The sequence below is a fragment of the Egretta garzetta genome, unplaced genomic scaffold (genome assembly GCF_000687185.1).
Source record: "Egretta garzetta isolate BGI_Z169 unplaced genomic scaffold, ASM68718v1 scaffold551, whole genome shotgun sequence".
NCBI lineage: Eukaryota > Metazoa > Chordata > Aves > Pelecaniformes > Ardeidae > Egretta > Egretta garzetta.
In genome coordinates, this window is record NW_009258493.1 from 49378 (window position 1) to 65664 (window position 16287).

Below are 16287 nucleotides of genomic sequence, written 5' to 3' on the forward strand. Positions count from 1 at the left end.
GCTGAACTGGTGAAATGGAATTTTAGATTTGCCGTGGTTATGTTTAATTTTAAAATGGAATTGAAACTACTTTTCCATTATGCCTCAAAGAATTAAAATTTATGCAAAACTGGCACTTTATTCTAATGTCTAGGGCTGTTCTTCAACCCCAGTACCTCTCAAATCTCAGGACAATTAAACAAGCAGGCTTTCTTGAGACTTGATGTACTTTACAGGCTGGTAAGCGGAAGAGTGGATTAAAGGACTAGCAAAGACCATGTCTCCACAGAGAACTCTGTTACAGCTAATCCAAGTATGCTCCAACATGTCATGCTCAATGCCAACACGATGGCCCATTTTTATCATTAAAAAGATAACAGCCTTCGGCTTACAAAAAACCCCACAGGTTTTGTAAACCCTATGGAAATATAGATTTTAATTTTTATTTTTTTTTTAAATGCTGCCTGAGAAATTCTTCCAAAGAGATACAGCCCAGCTATTTCGCAGAACTGGAGCCATGTCCTACCTTCTCAAAGAAAGCAGGATTTATGCAACGATATCACAATGCACTACTTACTGCTGGCTCAGTAACAACAGATCTACTCCACTTCCAGCTGAAAACTGCCCATCTAACATTTGCATCTGCAGATTTTGCACTGACAACATGGCAGGTTCGCTAGAAAAATTTGGCAGCCCTGGGTCTAGGGAAGGAAATGTTCTGCTTACCCTAGGACTGTTCTTTCCAGAACAGGAGCAAAGCACACAGAGCAAGCCCTGCTGCTATCCTACAGCTCTTAAGCAGCTAACAAACACCAAGGTTAATTCCAGGAAGTGAATAACCAGTTTGTTGAAATATAAATAATCTCAACAATGACAAAAATATTTAATTCCTACTACCAGTACTGCAGCCTAACGGGAAGAGCTCTGTCTTATCAGAGCAGATCCTCTCCCATTCAGCCCACAGGAACTTTGCTGTTAATGCCCCCATTTCAGTACCTTGTATTTCTGCCTCAGCTCCTCGGTGTCTTCTTTCTCCACCTCCAGTACACGCCTCCGCTCAGTGGCATCTTCGGCATAGTCGAGCTTTTATTTAAAAAATAAAAAAAAATAAAAAAAAAGATACAATTTGTCCCATAAATACTTTGCACTACTGAGACTGCCAGAATATGTAATTTTAAAAAGATGAGATTTGAAACAGAATCTTTGCATATTGTACTTTTGTCATCCCACAGCGTAACCCACATGCAAAACTGTTCATTAATCCTTCCAACATGGATGCTCCCGGCAGGCCCGTCCACTGCCAGCAGCAGCCTCAGCCTTGGGGAATTGCAATCGCAAAGCCCAGGAATTTCGGACAGCATCCAGAACTCAGGTACCCACGGTTAAACAGAGTATGTATTTTGAGGAGAAGCATTTTCTTGTGTTGATTTAAGAGCAAGTTTTTCTTTACCTCTGATGTGTGAATTCTCACTTTTTTAATTTCTTCCCTAACAACTCCCCAAGAGCCATGCAAGGAGTGACAGGGTACAGGGCAGGAGCCAGAGCCAGGCAAGCTTACCTCCATTTCCATCCGCCCCATGCCCATGACATCGTACTTGACGACGATAGGGATGGGATCTGTCCTCCCTGTAAGAGGAACACACACAAAGGCGGTCAGCGGCCCATCCGTCGCCACAGCTCGCTTTACACATTGGGTTTGGGTGGTTAATCTTGCCTTGGAGTGCAGAGACCAGAAAGCTACAGTGAACCAAACACAAGCCATTCTCACAGCTTACAGCCAAACCTGCTTCTCGGCTCCAAACCGGCTACAGTTAAATGCACCCTGAGTACTGATAAAATGGTATTTTCTGAACATTAACTGGTCACATAAAACATACTCGTGGTTAATGTTCAACCATGCCAAGTCCTAGAGCAGGGCTGTTAACAGGACTTGAGAAATGAACCTTCTCCTCAGTGCTTCCACATCAGGCAATACATTCTCCATCTTCTGATGCAAGTGAAAAAGCTATTAAATACATTTTACTGCTCTACCACATTAATAATCAATTAGGACTTTCCTGTAAAAGATGTGGAAGCCTCCCTCCCGCCAACTTTTGTCCCTTCCCAAGAGTAAGGAAAGCTGACGGAGAAGCGTGGCACAGAAGCCAAACTTCTTTCATCCAAAGCAACCGCCCGGTCCAGGCCAGGTGGTCAAGCACCTGCTTCCCCGACTCCTGCAGAGAGATGCTCTAGCACCCGCCGTGTCATCTGTAAGCTGTGAAAAGGACTAGTTGCGAAGAAAATTGACTTTGAACTAATCAAACTATGCTGGAGATTTTTTTTTTTTTTAAAAAAAAACATATCTTTAATCCACTCATAACCAGCCAAACAAAGCAAAATGGGGCAGACAAGCACTTTACTACCACAGCTTTTTCTTTTTTTAAATTATTATTATTTTTATTTTTACATCACAACTCGCGCTGTTTGTTGTGATGTAAGCCCACTGAAAAAGTACTTACCTTATCCAGTGCATACCTTGAGTAAAAAAACAGAATGTTTACTTCCCTTGTTATTGCTCTTGTTTTGGTGTAAACAACTGTTTTGTTATACACACATACACATATATTATACCTTTGGGCTAAAAGATCTCCAGGTTTTCATCATGCCAAAGATATTCCATTGCCATCCACATGCACAAAAGGTTAAAGTCTTGAAGACTGCCTCAGGAAACATGTATAGGCATCGGCTTCTCTCCTCTCCAATATCAGCTTTCTCTAACTTCTGCAAAGCGCCAGTGCACAGATCGCAGACGCCACAGAGTCCTCAGAGGGAACCTACTCTGCTCAGACTTGTGTCTCTTTAACTCTTCCCGTACAGAGGCATGTGTTTTTCTTTCAGGAACAAGTCCATTTAACGAATCGCTTTACGGTTTTGTTTCTACGCCCATGAATTTGACAGGCATGTAGCCACCAAGTCCAAAAGCAGCTACCAACACTGAGCCAAAATAATATTTTGAATTGAGCTTTCGTTTGGGTATTTTGAGTGCTCTCCATTTGAAAGTGTTTCTCTTACGCCCAATGGTATAATAAAGTAAGCAGTGACTGCAATTTTTAGCAAAAGGACCAAATTAAAGACAGGTTATAAAAATGACTTCCTAAGTGCAATATCACTTTCATAACGTCTCAGCCAGGGATTTACTGGTAAGTGGTGAACCCAAATGGAATGGCTGGCAGCGAGTGCCACCAATTTATATTAATTTTTTTTCAAGTTTTTTTTCCTTTTTGGTTTGTTTTTTTGTTTTGTTTCTCCAGCAATCGAGATCTTTCAATGCAGCCTCATTGCCCTGGTAAACCCCTGCATACAAACAATGCATCAGTACTTTTGCCTTCTAAGGCAGTCAAAGTTTTTTTTTGGTTTTGGGTTGGTTTTTTTTTTTTTTCAAAATCTATTTGGAAATTGCAGTAGCAAGTGCTAGTGCCCATCATGTTGGGGAAAAAAAAAATCAAGTTTGGACAATATTAGAAATTTATGTTTAAACTGATTTTGGCAGTTCTAACACAAACAGAAACATCCCTTCTTAGCAATACCCTTTAATGAACAAGGATCAGACAAGTGTGCATAAAGAAAGGAAAGGAAAGGAAAATGAAAGACCAAGCAGAAGGATGATGGCTACAACAGAGAAAGTAAGCCTAACATATTGGTGCACTGATGACAAAAGGAGTAATTCAGTCTGAAAATAAAAAATTACCACTGCTAAGTTTACCATCACCACAACAAGTCCAGGATCATAACGCTGTAAAAAAGAAACACCATTTGTTAGGCAGAAACCATTAGGGGCAGAAAATAGGCCGTTTGTAGTAGGCAGGTAGGATGGGTAAAAAAAAATAATAAAAAAAAATAATAATAAGAGGCTTCTTCCTCACCCCTCCACCCCATCACCATGCTTTGCCCTGTGGAATCAGGGAGCGGGTAGATTTTGAGCAATTGTTCTTTGTATTCAGAGCTGTGCTCGCAACCTGAAATTTTTGGGCGTTGGAAGAGGTTGAGTACCTGGTGACGCCCAATTTAAAAGAGGCACTGAGGAACATTTAAGCAGGCAGTTTAAGAAGGAAACAAATCAGGACCTTTAGGCAATTACAAGTATTTTGGGTCAAAAGGAGCTCTGTTTTCAGGTAAGAGGAGACTATTCAATGCAAAAAGCGATGCCTTTGTTTTAAACTTAACCATTATTTCATTACGAATGAAATACCAGGGCAGCCGGCCAGCGCAGCCGCCCAGCATGACATCCAGCTGATGAGTGCCAAGCCTGAGCACTCAGCGCACGTAACAGGGCTACGGGCAGCAGTGCCCAGCCCCACCACCGAAGCTGCAGCTCTGGCTGGGGCAGCAGGACCCGCTGCCCGGCAAAGCACTGGGTGGTGGATCACTGGGGCTGGGGGAACCTCGCTCCGTGTCCTCAGAAAGCCGCTACGACTGAGGGAAAGGAACAGGCTCTCTGTTGCCAAAGGGCCACCTCTGCCCCCACTGACTGCCAAGTGGGCTGGGCGGATGATGAACAGTCAAAGGGCAAAATGGGACTTCTGAAGTTAAGCTCCTTAAGTTCTCCTGTTAAAGAACTTCCTCAAGAAAATTTATTCCAGAGCTACTGTGCATGACACGGGATCTTTACCAGCATGTAAACATGGTTCTCTGACACTGTGGGACTCCCAGGTTTAGGCCTCCTGCTGACCCTTTTCAGGTACACTGATATACTTTGAAGGGAAAAACTGAGCTTTCGAAAAGAGCAAGAATTCCCACACCTCATGCCACTCTCAGGGTTGCAAGCACTGCCACCCCCCCCATATGGTAAATCATGCAGAACACACAAAGCTGTGTCCATGCCCCATCCCCCTACACCCCCAAAACCATATTTTCTTTCTGAACCAGGTGACAAACTCTTCCCTTTACAGACTGGTCGCATTATACAGGCTACAAACCCCACAGCAGAGAGGGTTATCGCGTAAAACGCTTCTTCCACACAAGGGGAAAATGTCTGTGCAGAGGACAAAGCATAAACCTCCAGCAGGATGGGAAAAACAAACAGCTTACACAAGAGTCACACCTTAGAAAATCCAATCTCTTAAGTAAGTTATTTTCTTAATTCAGAAATGAAATGAGATTTCAAAACTGACCAGAGATACTTGTTTTGCTTTCCTCTTCCCAAAGAAATAGGGAAACCTTTCTCCCAGCTTGTGAAAAATTGCTCACCCCCAAATACACCCCAACAGCCGCCCCTTTTCCTAGAGCCCCGCACCCGGCCAGAGATCTGCCAGCGGCAGGGAGGAGGTAGCCTGCAGGCAGGCAGCACCTCGCTGAGCCGGCTCCTCCAAACCTGCTCCTTCTTAATTGCACAAAGTTCTTGGGTACGAGCAAATACTTCACCAGCAGTGCTATAAATTAACAAATCTTGTAGGATAAAAAGAAGAGTTAATCCTAATGCTTCAGGGCTTTAGCATCAGACCCCAAGTCGCGCTGTAGGCGAGGATTATCGTTTCACGGTTGCCAGCTGCAGGGCGCGTGCTCCGTCTCTGGACACCGCGGGTAGATGCTGCTCTGTTCTTCGGAACGGGACGCTGCACCAGATGGACCTGCCATCTGAGCCCGTCTAGAAATGCTGGCGTTGTCAACACTAGCGCACATTTGATTTTTTTTTTTTTTTTTTAAACAGTCAAAACAGAAAACAATTTTCATCGACAATTTGCAGATTCAGAACTCCTCCCTCCAGCAATACCATGAGCCGCAATAGATACAAGACGTTTCTGACAGAGAAGGAACAAGATGCTCCCATAGAAAAGAAGATGCACCCCCAAAATTACACATTAACGTAATTAAATCGAATATATTTCAGTGTATCACTTAAACATAGGATGTAAGCACCAGAGAGGTAACAGAACAGCCTTACTCCTGCCCGCTACGTTGACATCTTAATAGAAATTCCTCGCAGGTACAAGCTTTGTGGGATATAATCCCAGAGGACTGACTGATATCACACTCTTCAGAGGAGAATTTCATTAACTTAAGCATCTCAGGAGGATACAAACAACAGGACGTGATCTCGTTGAGCACAGGGGATTTTTACTTATTTGCTACCTTTATGCTACAACCGAAAAAAAACATGGTAAGAGACAACCTTCTAGGAGGTTTTAAGTGCTCTTGGAAGGAGACTGCTGCAGAAATGAGAAACATGGCTACATGAGGGCAGCACTGCAGGGTTTCACAATTGCATCGCTGGGTTGGCTCTGGTGGGTAAGGATGGGTTTAATCCCCTGCGGTACAAACCCCACTGCGGCAACGGAAGGTCAGTAGGTGCCTGGCATCAGGTATCAACACTCACGGCAATGCATCGCAGGTACGCGAGGAATCACCATTCAACTGCATCGTCTCTGTGCAAGATGCAAGAGAGGGAGGAGTCACCATGGTCGTGGATGAGTTTTGTTTTCAAAGATTAGGATTTGGCAAGCTCTCAAAACTTTCCTGAGTCTACTGGGTGTTTCAATAGCCCAATAGCTGTCACGTTGAAAATTCAGGCTCCTCATTCAGTACATCAAAAGGGGAGAGACGAGGAAATAAAGTAATTTTTACTGCTGAACAACACTTGGCCTGCTCTGTGGTGCTCCTTGCTGGCTAAAAATGAAGCTACGTAATCAAGCTTGTTCCAATTGCTGCAAGAAACAAACAAACAAGGGCAGCCTTTTATCCTGGTCTCCTTTGGGAATTCGATTTGCAAGCTCATCCTGTTTATGTCAGATTGCTGGAAGTGGTCACAAACAATCAAGAGATTCAAACGAAGGCTGAAACGTCTACGATCCCCAGTGACAAGCATCAAGTCCCAGTGAGGAGAAAACTGCTTTCCAAGTACACAAAAACCACACTGTAAATTTAATCCTTACTAAGCAGGAGAGAAATGACAAGTGAAAGCAAGATGCAAACACCCCAGACACAGGGAAAACTTCAAACAGGAGCTTAAAACTCCTTAGAAACACAAGCCAAAGGTGACACTAGCAGAAAACAAAGCAGAGCTCTCCTGCAAGGGAAGGCTTATTAGTGGCGTCTGGGTGAAAAACCATCGCTAACCCAAATGATGATCGGTATTAGAGAACGCCATGGAAGACGCTGGAGCAAGAACATAAATCTTGGGTGATCTAGAATAGAAATCAGAGATAAGAGTCGCTGTCTTACTTCATCGCGGTCAGCGGAGAGGGCTGAAGAGCCCTGTCTGATTTAAGGCTACACCGCAGGAGCGGGGGCAGGTTGTGCCTGGCCATGACTACTTGATTCCCACGCACACATCTTTCACAGTTTAATAAAACTGCTTGAACATTATAGGAACACAGAGGGCAATAAAGCCTGATACTAAGAAGGATGTCTCTGTCACAATAAACATGTGTCACTGAAAGAATAATGATTTCATTGACTATGCACACTCAAGTAACCCATAAACTTATCGCCCGTAATCAAAGGAAGGATCTTGCACGTTCAAAAGCAAACAAAGGGGACGACTGCTTCCCCCAAAGAAGGCAGAAGCATTAAATAAACCTTCCTCTAGGTCTGTGGTCTTGTGGATTTCAACATGGTAATGAAGATTGGTGTGACGATAGCAGACTTTCAAAGCCGCATTACCCAGGTTTTTCAAAGCTAATTTCACATGAAAATATTAGTCTTAAAATGCTTGCAATGATTTATGATGCAAACACATGCATGGAAAGGTTAACCTATGCCAGTATTCAGGGTCCTGTGAGGACATGTTAAGATACAAGAAGATAAGATTGTGTTCACATCTATTTCTTGGGCAAGATTGCCAAATCATTCCATACTTAATGAATAAAGGCACTGTTAAACATTTTTATCCTTCTCTTCCATATCTTCTTGTGTTTACTACAAAGCTTCAAAACCCAGAAAGAACTATAACATTCCTCAATTCCTCATGGCATTTTTCTCAGATGCTCATTGTTCCACGTTCACGAGGCCTGACAAACATCTACTCTGTCTGCCTTTGTGAGATCAGAGGATTTAACAAATGGGAAAATATATTAATATATTATCTGTAAGCCATTTGGCAAACTGGTGACAGAGCCAGGATTCAAGACCTCTGGAATTCAAACTCTGAGCTTATTTCTCCAAGCCGCAGCTGCCAAGCGATCACATTTGCAACTGATCTCAGTTGCTCGAGCGGTCAAAGCTCCGCTTATTACTCCCCACAAGTCTAACAAACCCAGCATCCAGAAAACATAGTGTACATCACCCGCAGCCACCTGACACAGTCTTGGAATAGTGACTCTTACTGATCTCAGAAATGAGAATTAGCACAGAGGCTGCCAGAGACCGGATATTTCCTGCCTTAGCCACAGGATCACTTCTTTACCTGCAGGCTCTCTCTCCTCCTCTCTGCACATCTTCCAGCATTCCTTTCAGACGGTTCTGTTCTTTCATTCTACTCAGCCTTTATACCAAGAGGGAAAACAAGAGCTTGTCTGAACAGATTTAGTGAAGAACATGCCAAATAAGAATGGCATCACAGTATAACTGAAGGGGGGGAGCAATGACTATATTTATCATCACAGAATTTGCAAGTCAGAGCAGAAATCCACTTGTGCTTTTTTTTTTAATTGAAAACTACGCAACAAAAATACAGTTAGATGGAGGAACTGAATTCTAGCATTTTCCAACAAATCTGATATACCTGACTTTGCTACCCTGTTAGATAATTTATACGCTCATGAAAGGATAAAAATAAAGTCCAAGTTCTGTTACGCACACTTGTAACTGGTGCTGTCTATGCGCCACCAGTACAATTTACACCATGAGCGTGCTGCACACCTTGATCAATGGGAACAGCGCTGTCTTGACAATTTGTAATGGGTTTATTGTTCTTAGCCCGAGTGGAGGAGAAGCAGCATGCAGGAAGGGGTCCACGGCTTCTTACGGCACTTCCAAGAGCTGCCACGACACCAAACACAGCCCTGGCCACAGGCAGCCTGCCTCCTCCACCACAGCACCGCATTGATATCACTGCTCTCCAGGAAGAGTCAGAATAGTTGTGCTGAAATGAAGCCAAAACCTTGCTAAAAACAAAAGCAAACAAAAAGGAAGTTATTGCTAAATAGGAATAGGAATCAGGGGACGGAAGACATTTCTTTTGGATCAAGGGCTACAGGTAAAGCTACCGCTACTTCAACTAACTGCCCCAAAAAGGGACCTCCATCTTCTAAACCTAAACATAGCCACCTGCTGCTTCTATTTTCTGAAAAGCTGAGATAACCCAAGAACGAGTGTGAAGCAGTATTCCACAAAGCCCTGCCATCCACCTTGAAACTTAACTTGGTTTCACACTGAGTAACATTTTCATCACAAGAATAATCAAGTGATGAAAGGACTGCCTTAGTCCCCCCCACAGACTACCACAGAGCAAACTTAGATAAAGTTTCAAGGCTCAGTTCCAGTTCTACATGAAAAAACTCCGTATTATCGCAACTATTTGATTCAACAACATAAATACTTAAGAGTAGCTGTGCCATGGCAAAAACATGTTGTCTGTTGCCATAGCAGAATACTAGATTCTGATTCACTTCTCAGAGATACCACAAAAGACCAGGATAATGCCAGTCTTGGGAATACTGTGGGAATGTGATTTAAATCAATGCTTTTAAATGCATCAAATTAGTTACACACTACATGCTGTGTGTGAAGGGAGATAGCTGATGGCATAGGGAAACTTAACTGCTTTTGGTACAGGTGGTAGAGCAATTTTTAAAGCATCAAGGCTGGGCTTGTTTAGCCTGAAGAAGACTGAGAGGGGATCTCATCAACACGTACAAATAACTTAAGGGTGGATGTCACAAGGATGGAGCCAGACTCTTCTCAGTGGTGCCCATCAACAGGACAAGGGGCAACGGGCACAAACTGAAGCAGAAGAAGTTCCAGTTGAATGTGAGGAAGAACTTCTTGACTTGGAAGGTGATGGAGCCCTGGCACAGGCTGCCCAGGGAGGCTGCGGAGTCTCCTTCCCTGGAGATATTCAACCCCCGCCTGGACAATGTCCTGTGCCCCCTGCTCTGGGTGAGCCTGCTTGAGCAGGGGGGTGGGACTGGGTGACCTCCGGAGGGCCCTTCCAACCCTTGCCATTCTGGGATTCTGTAAAGGCTGCAGTCAAACCCGTTTCTGTAAGAGAGGCCTTTAAAAAGGCAAATCTAGAAAAGTGGGTTGAATAATTACAGTTATTACCCAGTACCCACTCATGGGGTGTCTAGATAAGTATGAGTTCTACCTGTCCACCAAAGCTGGTCAAGCCTTCCAGAGAGTCCCTTCCATACAACCAGTAAACATCAGACAAACCTTCCTCGCTGACCGGTCTGCAGGCTCCAAACCACCTCCATTTGCGGCAAACCATCCCTTCAGAGCTGCCTGCCCTCCTCCCCTCCACAGCCCCTGCCAAGGAAGCAGCAGGGTAACTGAGAATGGGAGGAAGCTGTGAATTAGCTCAGCGCTATCAGAGACGGGGGCATTAACCACCCCTTAAAGCCCGCCTGCTTGCCTTTAGCCATCAAGTCTACCCTGTCCAGATTTATCAGATATTCCCCACCACACACACACTGTGGTCCTGACCTCATCCCAAGAGCCATCAAACTCTTCAGCTGTGACTCCTCGAATGAGCTAGATGACTGATTCAAGAGAGCCATGTTAAAACATCAGCCAGTCTGAAATGCTCGGTCATTTACTGTGCATCCTACATGTTCTTCTCCGAGTGCATCGAATGAAGGCATATTTCCCCGTGTTTTCTGGCAAAGCAAGTTAATAGGCTTTGTCTTTCCTAAGGATAATGTTCACATACTCTGTTCAGTTTTCCCTAGTCTAATTAAATGGCATTAAACTACTGGTGTTTTGTCTTGCACCTATACCTCTAGATCACTGTTACCTCATATTAAACACACATGTCCAAAAGAGAAAACAGAAGTTTTCAGCACAATTTCTTTTGTTTTAAACAAGACTTGTCAAATAATTGAAAACACAGGGAAAGCGTGAAGAGCTTATAAAAATATTTTCAAACGTGTGATTAAAATTATACCACTTCTGCGTGTCAGTCTCTCAATGCTTTTCATAATAATACTCTAACTTAATATGAAATAACTTATTCCAAGAGAAAGCATTAGAATATTTGAATTCAAGATGTCACTCAGCTGCCTCATTTCCCTCCTGACTCTTACATATCTCCTCTGATTTATTCACAATCCTTGGTCTCATTTAGCACAGGCCTTCACACGAAGGTCAGACACTGGTTTTAACCACATTTTTTGCTAGTTTTATTTTTTCAGTAGACCACAGATTTCTAGATCATCAGTTACATGTGTTCCCCCCCAAAGAAAAAATGGTTTGCAGTCACCATTTTCTCATTTGTTAGAACACAACCATCGCACAATCTCTACAGAAGAGTGGTTCCCCAAGCCATACTTTGCACATTTAGACAGTTCCCTGTCAACTGGCAACCCCCTCTTTGGCTTTTTCATATTCATTGGCCATTTGCAAGTTGAAACATCATTTCCAAATATAACACAAGTTGTTTGTGGGAAAAAAAAAAAACCAACGTGAAAAACATCAGGAGAAGAGATGAGCAGAGGAATGACTCTGCTGAATTCTTGATGAGCTTCTCTGAACCAGTATTCAAGCACCTGCATGGTCAGAGACGACAGCACTATCCCCGGCTGATACTCCACTCAATACGCATCTAAAACAAAAGATATGGATGCGTTGCAGTTAGAATAGAGCTTCTCTTATGACAGCCATGGCAAGGACACAGATTACTTGCTTTCTTATCCAAGTGGCTCAGCTCTTCCACCAGCTACGATGGTTAACTAGAGTCACCCCACAAGGCAGCAGCCCCAGTAGGTACAAAACTACTCTGCCTCTGAAGTTTTGCAGAGAATGAGCCAATCTGCTGGCTGCCTTTGCACTACAACAGCGGATTTTTACCACCAGCAATTGGCAAGTGTGAATTTTAGGCTATTCCAGCTACCACACAGAGAAACAGTTCAACACTCTCACCGCTGGATTACATCCGCAGTTAACGTGAAAGAAGTCATCACAACAGCACAGCCTTGCAGCGAAGTCCTTGTTGAACAACAAAGTAACGGCCTTACTAGAAGTAATATGCATTTATGGCTGGCAAGGAAAACATAGCATAACTTGTAGATTCACCAAAACTAAAAAGAGGGAGCCCCAGTTCGGATGAACGTCTGGAATTAAATGCTAGATAACAAAAATTAGCGCACTGAATTCATCAACTTCCTTTTAAATTAAAGTCAACTACATGGAAAAAAAGAGGAATGCAATAGCAATTCTGTATATGTAAAGCAAAAGTTAGGGGTTTGAAGGTTTGCAAAGGCCTTCTGCAGGAGGTCAGATACCACACCCGCAGCCAAAGACTACTCGAAGTGGTTCCACCTCTTCACCATAGGCTGTTTAAGATTTCAGGCTCAAGCACAGCATGAAGCAAGTGGAGTTAACAACAGAGATGCTCTGCATTTGTTATTCTTATCTCTCTTTGGAAATATTTCCTGATCTTTTTTGAGCAAGAAGGGAATACGGAAGAGGGGAAGAATTTTTTTGTTTTGCTCTTCCATTCTCAGTGCACATCATGTGACTTCACTCTTCAAACTCCTAGAATGAGATTAAAATGGAATACAAATGTTTCCTTCCAGGCGGTTCATATTTGGATTTTGGGACAACCTAAGATTCATGTAAAAAGGTCACTGGATAATGAATTAAACACTGCCAACATGATCATCATGAATGCCACAGGCAACAGGCACAGGCTCTGGCTGCTCCTAACTAAGAGGGAGCGCCCTCGATGTCTTTGTTGAGCAGAACTGGAGCGGCAGCACTCCTCTGCATCCTCTGTCCGTCTGTCAGACTGGCAGGGTGCTGCTTTCCTTCCGAAAGATGCAAGGCACTATGCAACTCCCCCATGCTCTGCAAAGCTGGCGTTAGGAAGGTTTCAGCACCTACACAGGTTAAACTAGACGGGCTATTTTTACTCCTACATTTTAATAGAAAATTAGATGCAGGAAAGCCCTCGCAGCCCATACCCACGATTTGTCTGTAGCTTCCAGACAGTTCAAACCACCAGAGCTTCAATAATACGTGAAAGATATGGTTCACATTCAACACTTCAAAATACAGAGTGGGAAAATCTAAATCTAGACAAGGATCCAAATGCCAATGCCTGATCAGTCCCATGGGCAGCCCTGGCCCTCTCATCCTCAGGACACGGTGACACCACCCTCTTGCCCCAAAATCAAGACAGTACAGTCATCTGCCATTTACTCCGTCACGACATCACCTGCGACACCACACGGCACAGGGCCCCTCTTGGGGCTGTGCTTTTGAATCCGGCTGGGGCTGGGAGAGGGCTTTAGCTTCTTTCAAGCCTCCATGTTTCCACATTGGTGATGCACAGAGCAATAACAGGGCACCCAAAAGAGAAAATAGACCAAATCACACATCCAGTGAGCGCAATGCCAAAGCAGAAGCCCAAGAGGTGACAACTACAACCACATCCTGAGCTTTGGCACCAGCACGGGGACATGAGAGGACTGTAAGAGCGCCATGCATTAACCAGAGGATTTCAAATGAAACCATGTTAGAGGAAGCAAGAAGCGTTAACCACCAACGCAGTCCTGTCTGAGAAGTTAGAGTGCCTTAGTCCAAGAGATTAATATGCATTCCCAGAGTTCAGAGAACTCGTTACCTCTTGACAGTCCTTCACAGCACAGAAATACTTTATCTCTCTATGGGCTCACTGTTGGGCCATGGAAGTCCAATTACAAGCTCCCAGGTCTTCAGACTAAGGGTATGGGAACACGAGTAAAGTTACTCGGAGGAACTCGGGGCATGCTTAAGTTTCAAACACTTCCCAAGAGGTTTCTTCACAAATTTTTCAGGCACACAGTCTCGTGCCTGCTGTAAATACTGAGCCCCTTGCTCCGGTGCCACGGGCAGACACCGCATACGCAGGTGGTTCATAAGGAGTGACTGGTAGAAAGCACTACCTTCAGTTTGTCTCAACGTAACACAGTTGTGTGCTTTCAGCCTGACTAGGACCTCTGCAGGCCAGGGGAATGGCTAAAGTCACCCACATGAACTGAGCAGCATCGGCTCAATTTAAATCACGGGATTTAGTGTGATGGGAAGAATTTAGGCTCAAGACAGCAGGAGGACTGGGTGCATTGGTTCAACTAGCACTATGGTGTCTCAAGGAGATTTGCTAAATCCTGGACAAACAGACTGCTGGGGAACAGAATTAAGTCAAACCTATGAAAGCCCCCTGGAGAAACTAGAAGTGAGCCTCTCCCATCCATGAGAACCTCTGCCACCACTTTTCAGTCTTCAGTGGGCCCTTTTACTCGCCTTCTAATGGCTTCTGACACCACTGTGAAACATGCACACAGATCATCATAACCAGCTTGTATTTTTAATTCTTTTAATATCAAAGCATCCAGCCAGCAGAATATCATCATAGTTTTAGAAGCTGCCTGTTAGTAAGTAGGCAGTTAATTCACCTCCCTCCAAAAAGGCCAAACAAGGTGATTCCGAGACGTACACGACACACACCCATCATGTCTAACCTGTACCAATAAGTGAGGCAGCAGCTTCCACTTGCAAATTGCTAAATATGAAACTCAACAGTGCATTTGTTTGGATATATTAATAATGGAAAGAAAATCTAATCTAGGAACAAAAAGCAGAAATAATTTTGTTAAAGACTGAAGCTGGTGTTGAATGTTTCAGACACAAGCTGCTGGACTTACCCTGCAGTGACTTTCCCAATCCCTGGCCCAGCTTCCACCCATGTTTCTGGAGTAAGCGGTGTCCAATATTATCCTGACAGACAGAACAGAGAAAACAAACCAAAAATATTCCAATAATATATTCTTCCCTTCCCGCTGACATTTAAACATGTGATGAGCAAGAGATTTTCTACATATATATGCATGCAAAAAAATGCTACTGAAAAGGCAATATATGCCCAATAAAAGGGAAAGACAAATGTCAAAAATTGCTGGCTAGAATTTTTCCAGGGGGATGGGGTATCGGGGACGGTCACTTTCTGATGGTGTGCTGGGCAACTTTTGTGCATCACGTTTAAAATAAAATAAAAAAAAAAAGGCAATGTGGGAGAAAATAAAGTGTACCAATAAAAATTGACAGTAAAAAGCATAAAATCAAGCTATTTATACAATCATATCCATCACCTAGACAGCACCACTTAAGATTTTTTGTAAAGAAAATCTACAATGTGTTTAGTCATTTTGTTTGTGTGTCAGGCTTTTATAATACTGAGTAAGTTGTAAGTGCAAGACTGCCCCACCACTAGAAACCAAAACACAATCATAGCAAAATCCAGGCTAGACTTGATTGGGTTTTTTTATATATGTATATATATATAAACTAGCATGCAGCCAATATTAAACTGAAAAAACAGTGAGGTTAGTAAAACAAAAAAAAAAAATCAATTAAATAAAATGAGCTCAAGCACAGACTGGGTGATGCATTTCACATGTAAACTAACAAAAATACTAAGATGTTAGAATGAAACAGGCCTAGCAATAAGTTAACAGCAAGGAACCATTAGTGCATGTAGGGGAAACAATAAGCATAATGTCTCATCTTCCTAAAAAAAAAAATGCTATTTTGTAATAAGTGGAAAAGTACTGACGCAGCGATTAAGTGTCAGCTTTTGAAAATCAGGCGGAGCAGGGCTCTGCATGGAGTTCATTCTGGTTTTATGCAACATTTCTTCCCCCAAACAAAGAATGAGAGTGCTAACGGCTCCCTTGTAACCATCTAAAAGCTGACAGCTTAGCCCTTATCTATCACTTTTCCAGCAGTGACAAACTGCCAACTCCTCTTGGACTCTTGGTTAGGAACATGTTCACCTTCTAATCATAAAAAAAAATAAAAATCAGCTATGTATTTGCTGATTATTCAATGTCATAAGGCAAACCACAACTCAAGATATCACAAATATCCTGAATTATTACAGGCCGTGAATTGGTAACATTGAGGGGTACATGGAATCTTTTAAAAAAAGAAAAAAAAAAAAAAAAAAAAGATATCTATGCTGCAGGTTCTTTAATTAAATAACCAAGTCATCAACAGAAATCAGAATAGCAGTGGTTTTTTCACTCACTCCACATTGAAGAAAATGAACACACGGTTTGCAGAACTTTGGTGAATCAGCTTGAAAGACACAATCTTCCCAAAGATATTGGCTGCATGGATACATTTTTCCTCAAA

At 43.0% G+C, this 16287-nt stretch overlaps 1 protein-coding gene across 6 annotated transcripts in view; it reads right to left on the minus strand.

The window, feature by feature from the left end:
• Nucleotides 1-16287, minus strand: part of GPATCH8 (G-patch domain containing 8) — a 49816-nt gene that overhangs the window by 20191 nt on the left and 13338 nt on the right. The window contains exons 1-4 of one of the 6 annotated variants that reach the window (XM_035901207.1): nt 14799-14871; nt 3707-3751; nt 1538-1605; nt 976-1062 (exon numbers count right to left, since the gene is read on the minus strand). In XM_035901207.1, the coding sequence (XP_035757100.1) occupies nt 976-1062; nt 1538-1564 (114 nt within the window). In that variant the 5' untranslated portion in view covers nt 1565-1605; nt 3707-3751; nt 14799-14871. The other 5 variants (XM_035901225.1, XR_004842878.1, XM_009645461.2 and 2 more) reach the window with 5 other exon arrangements.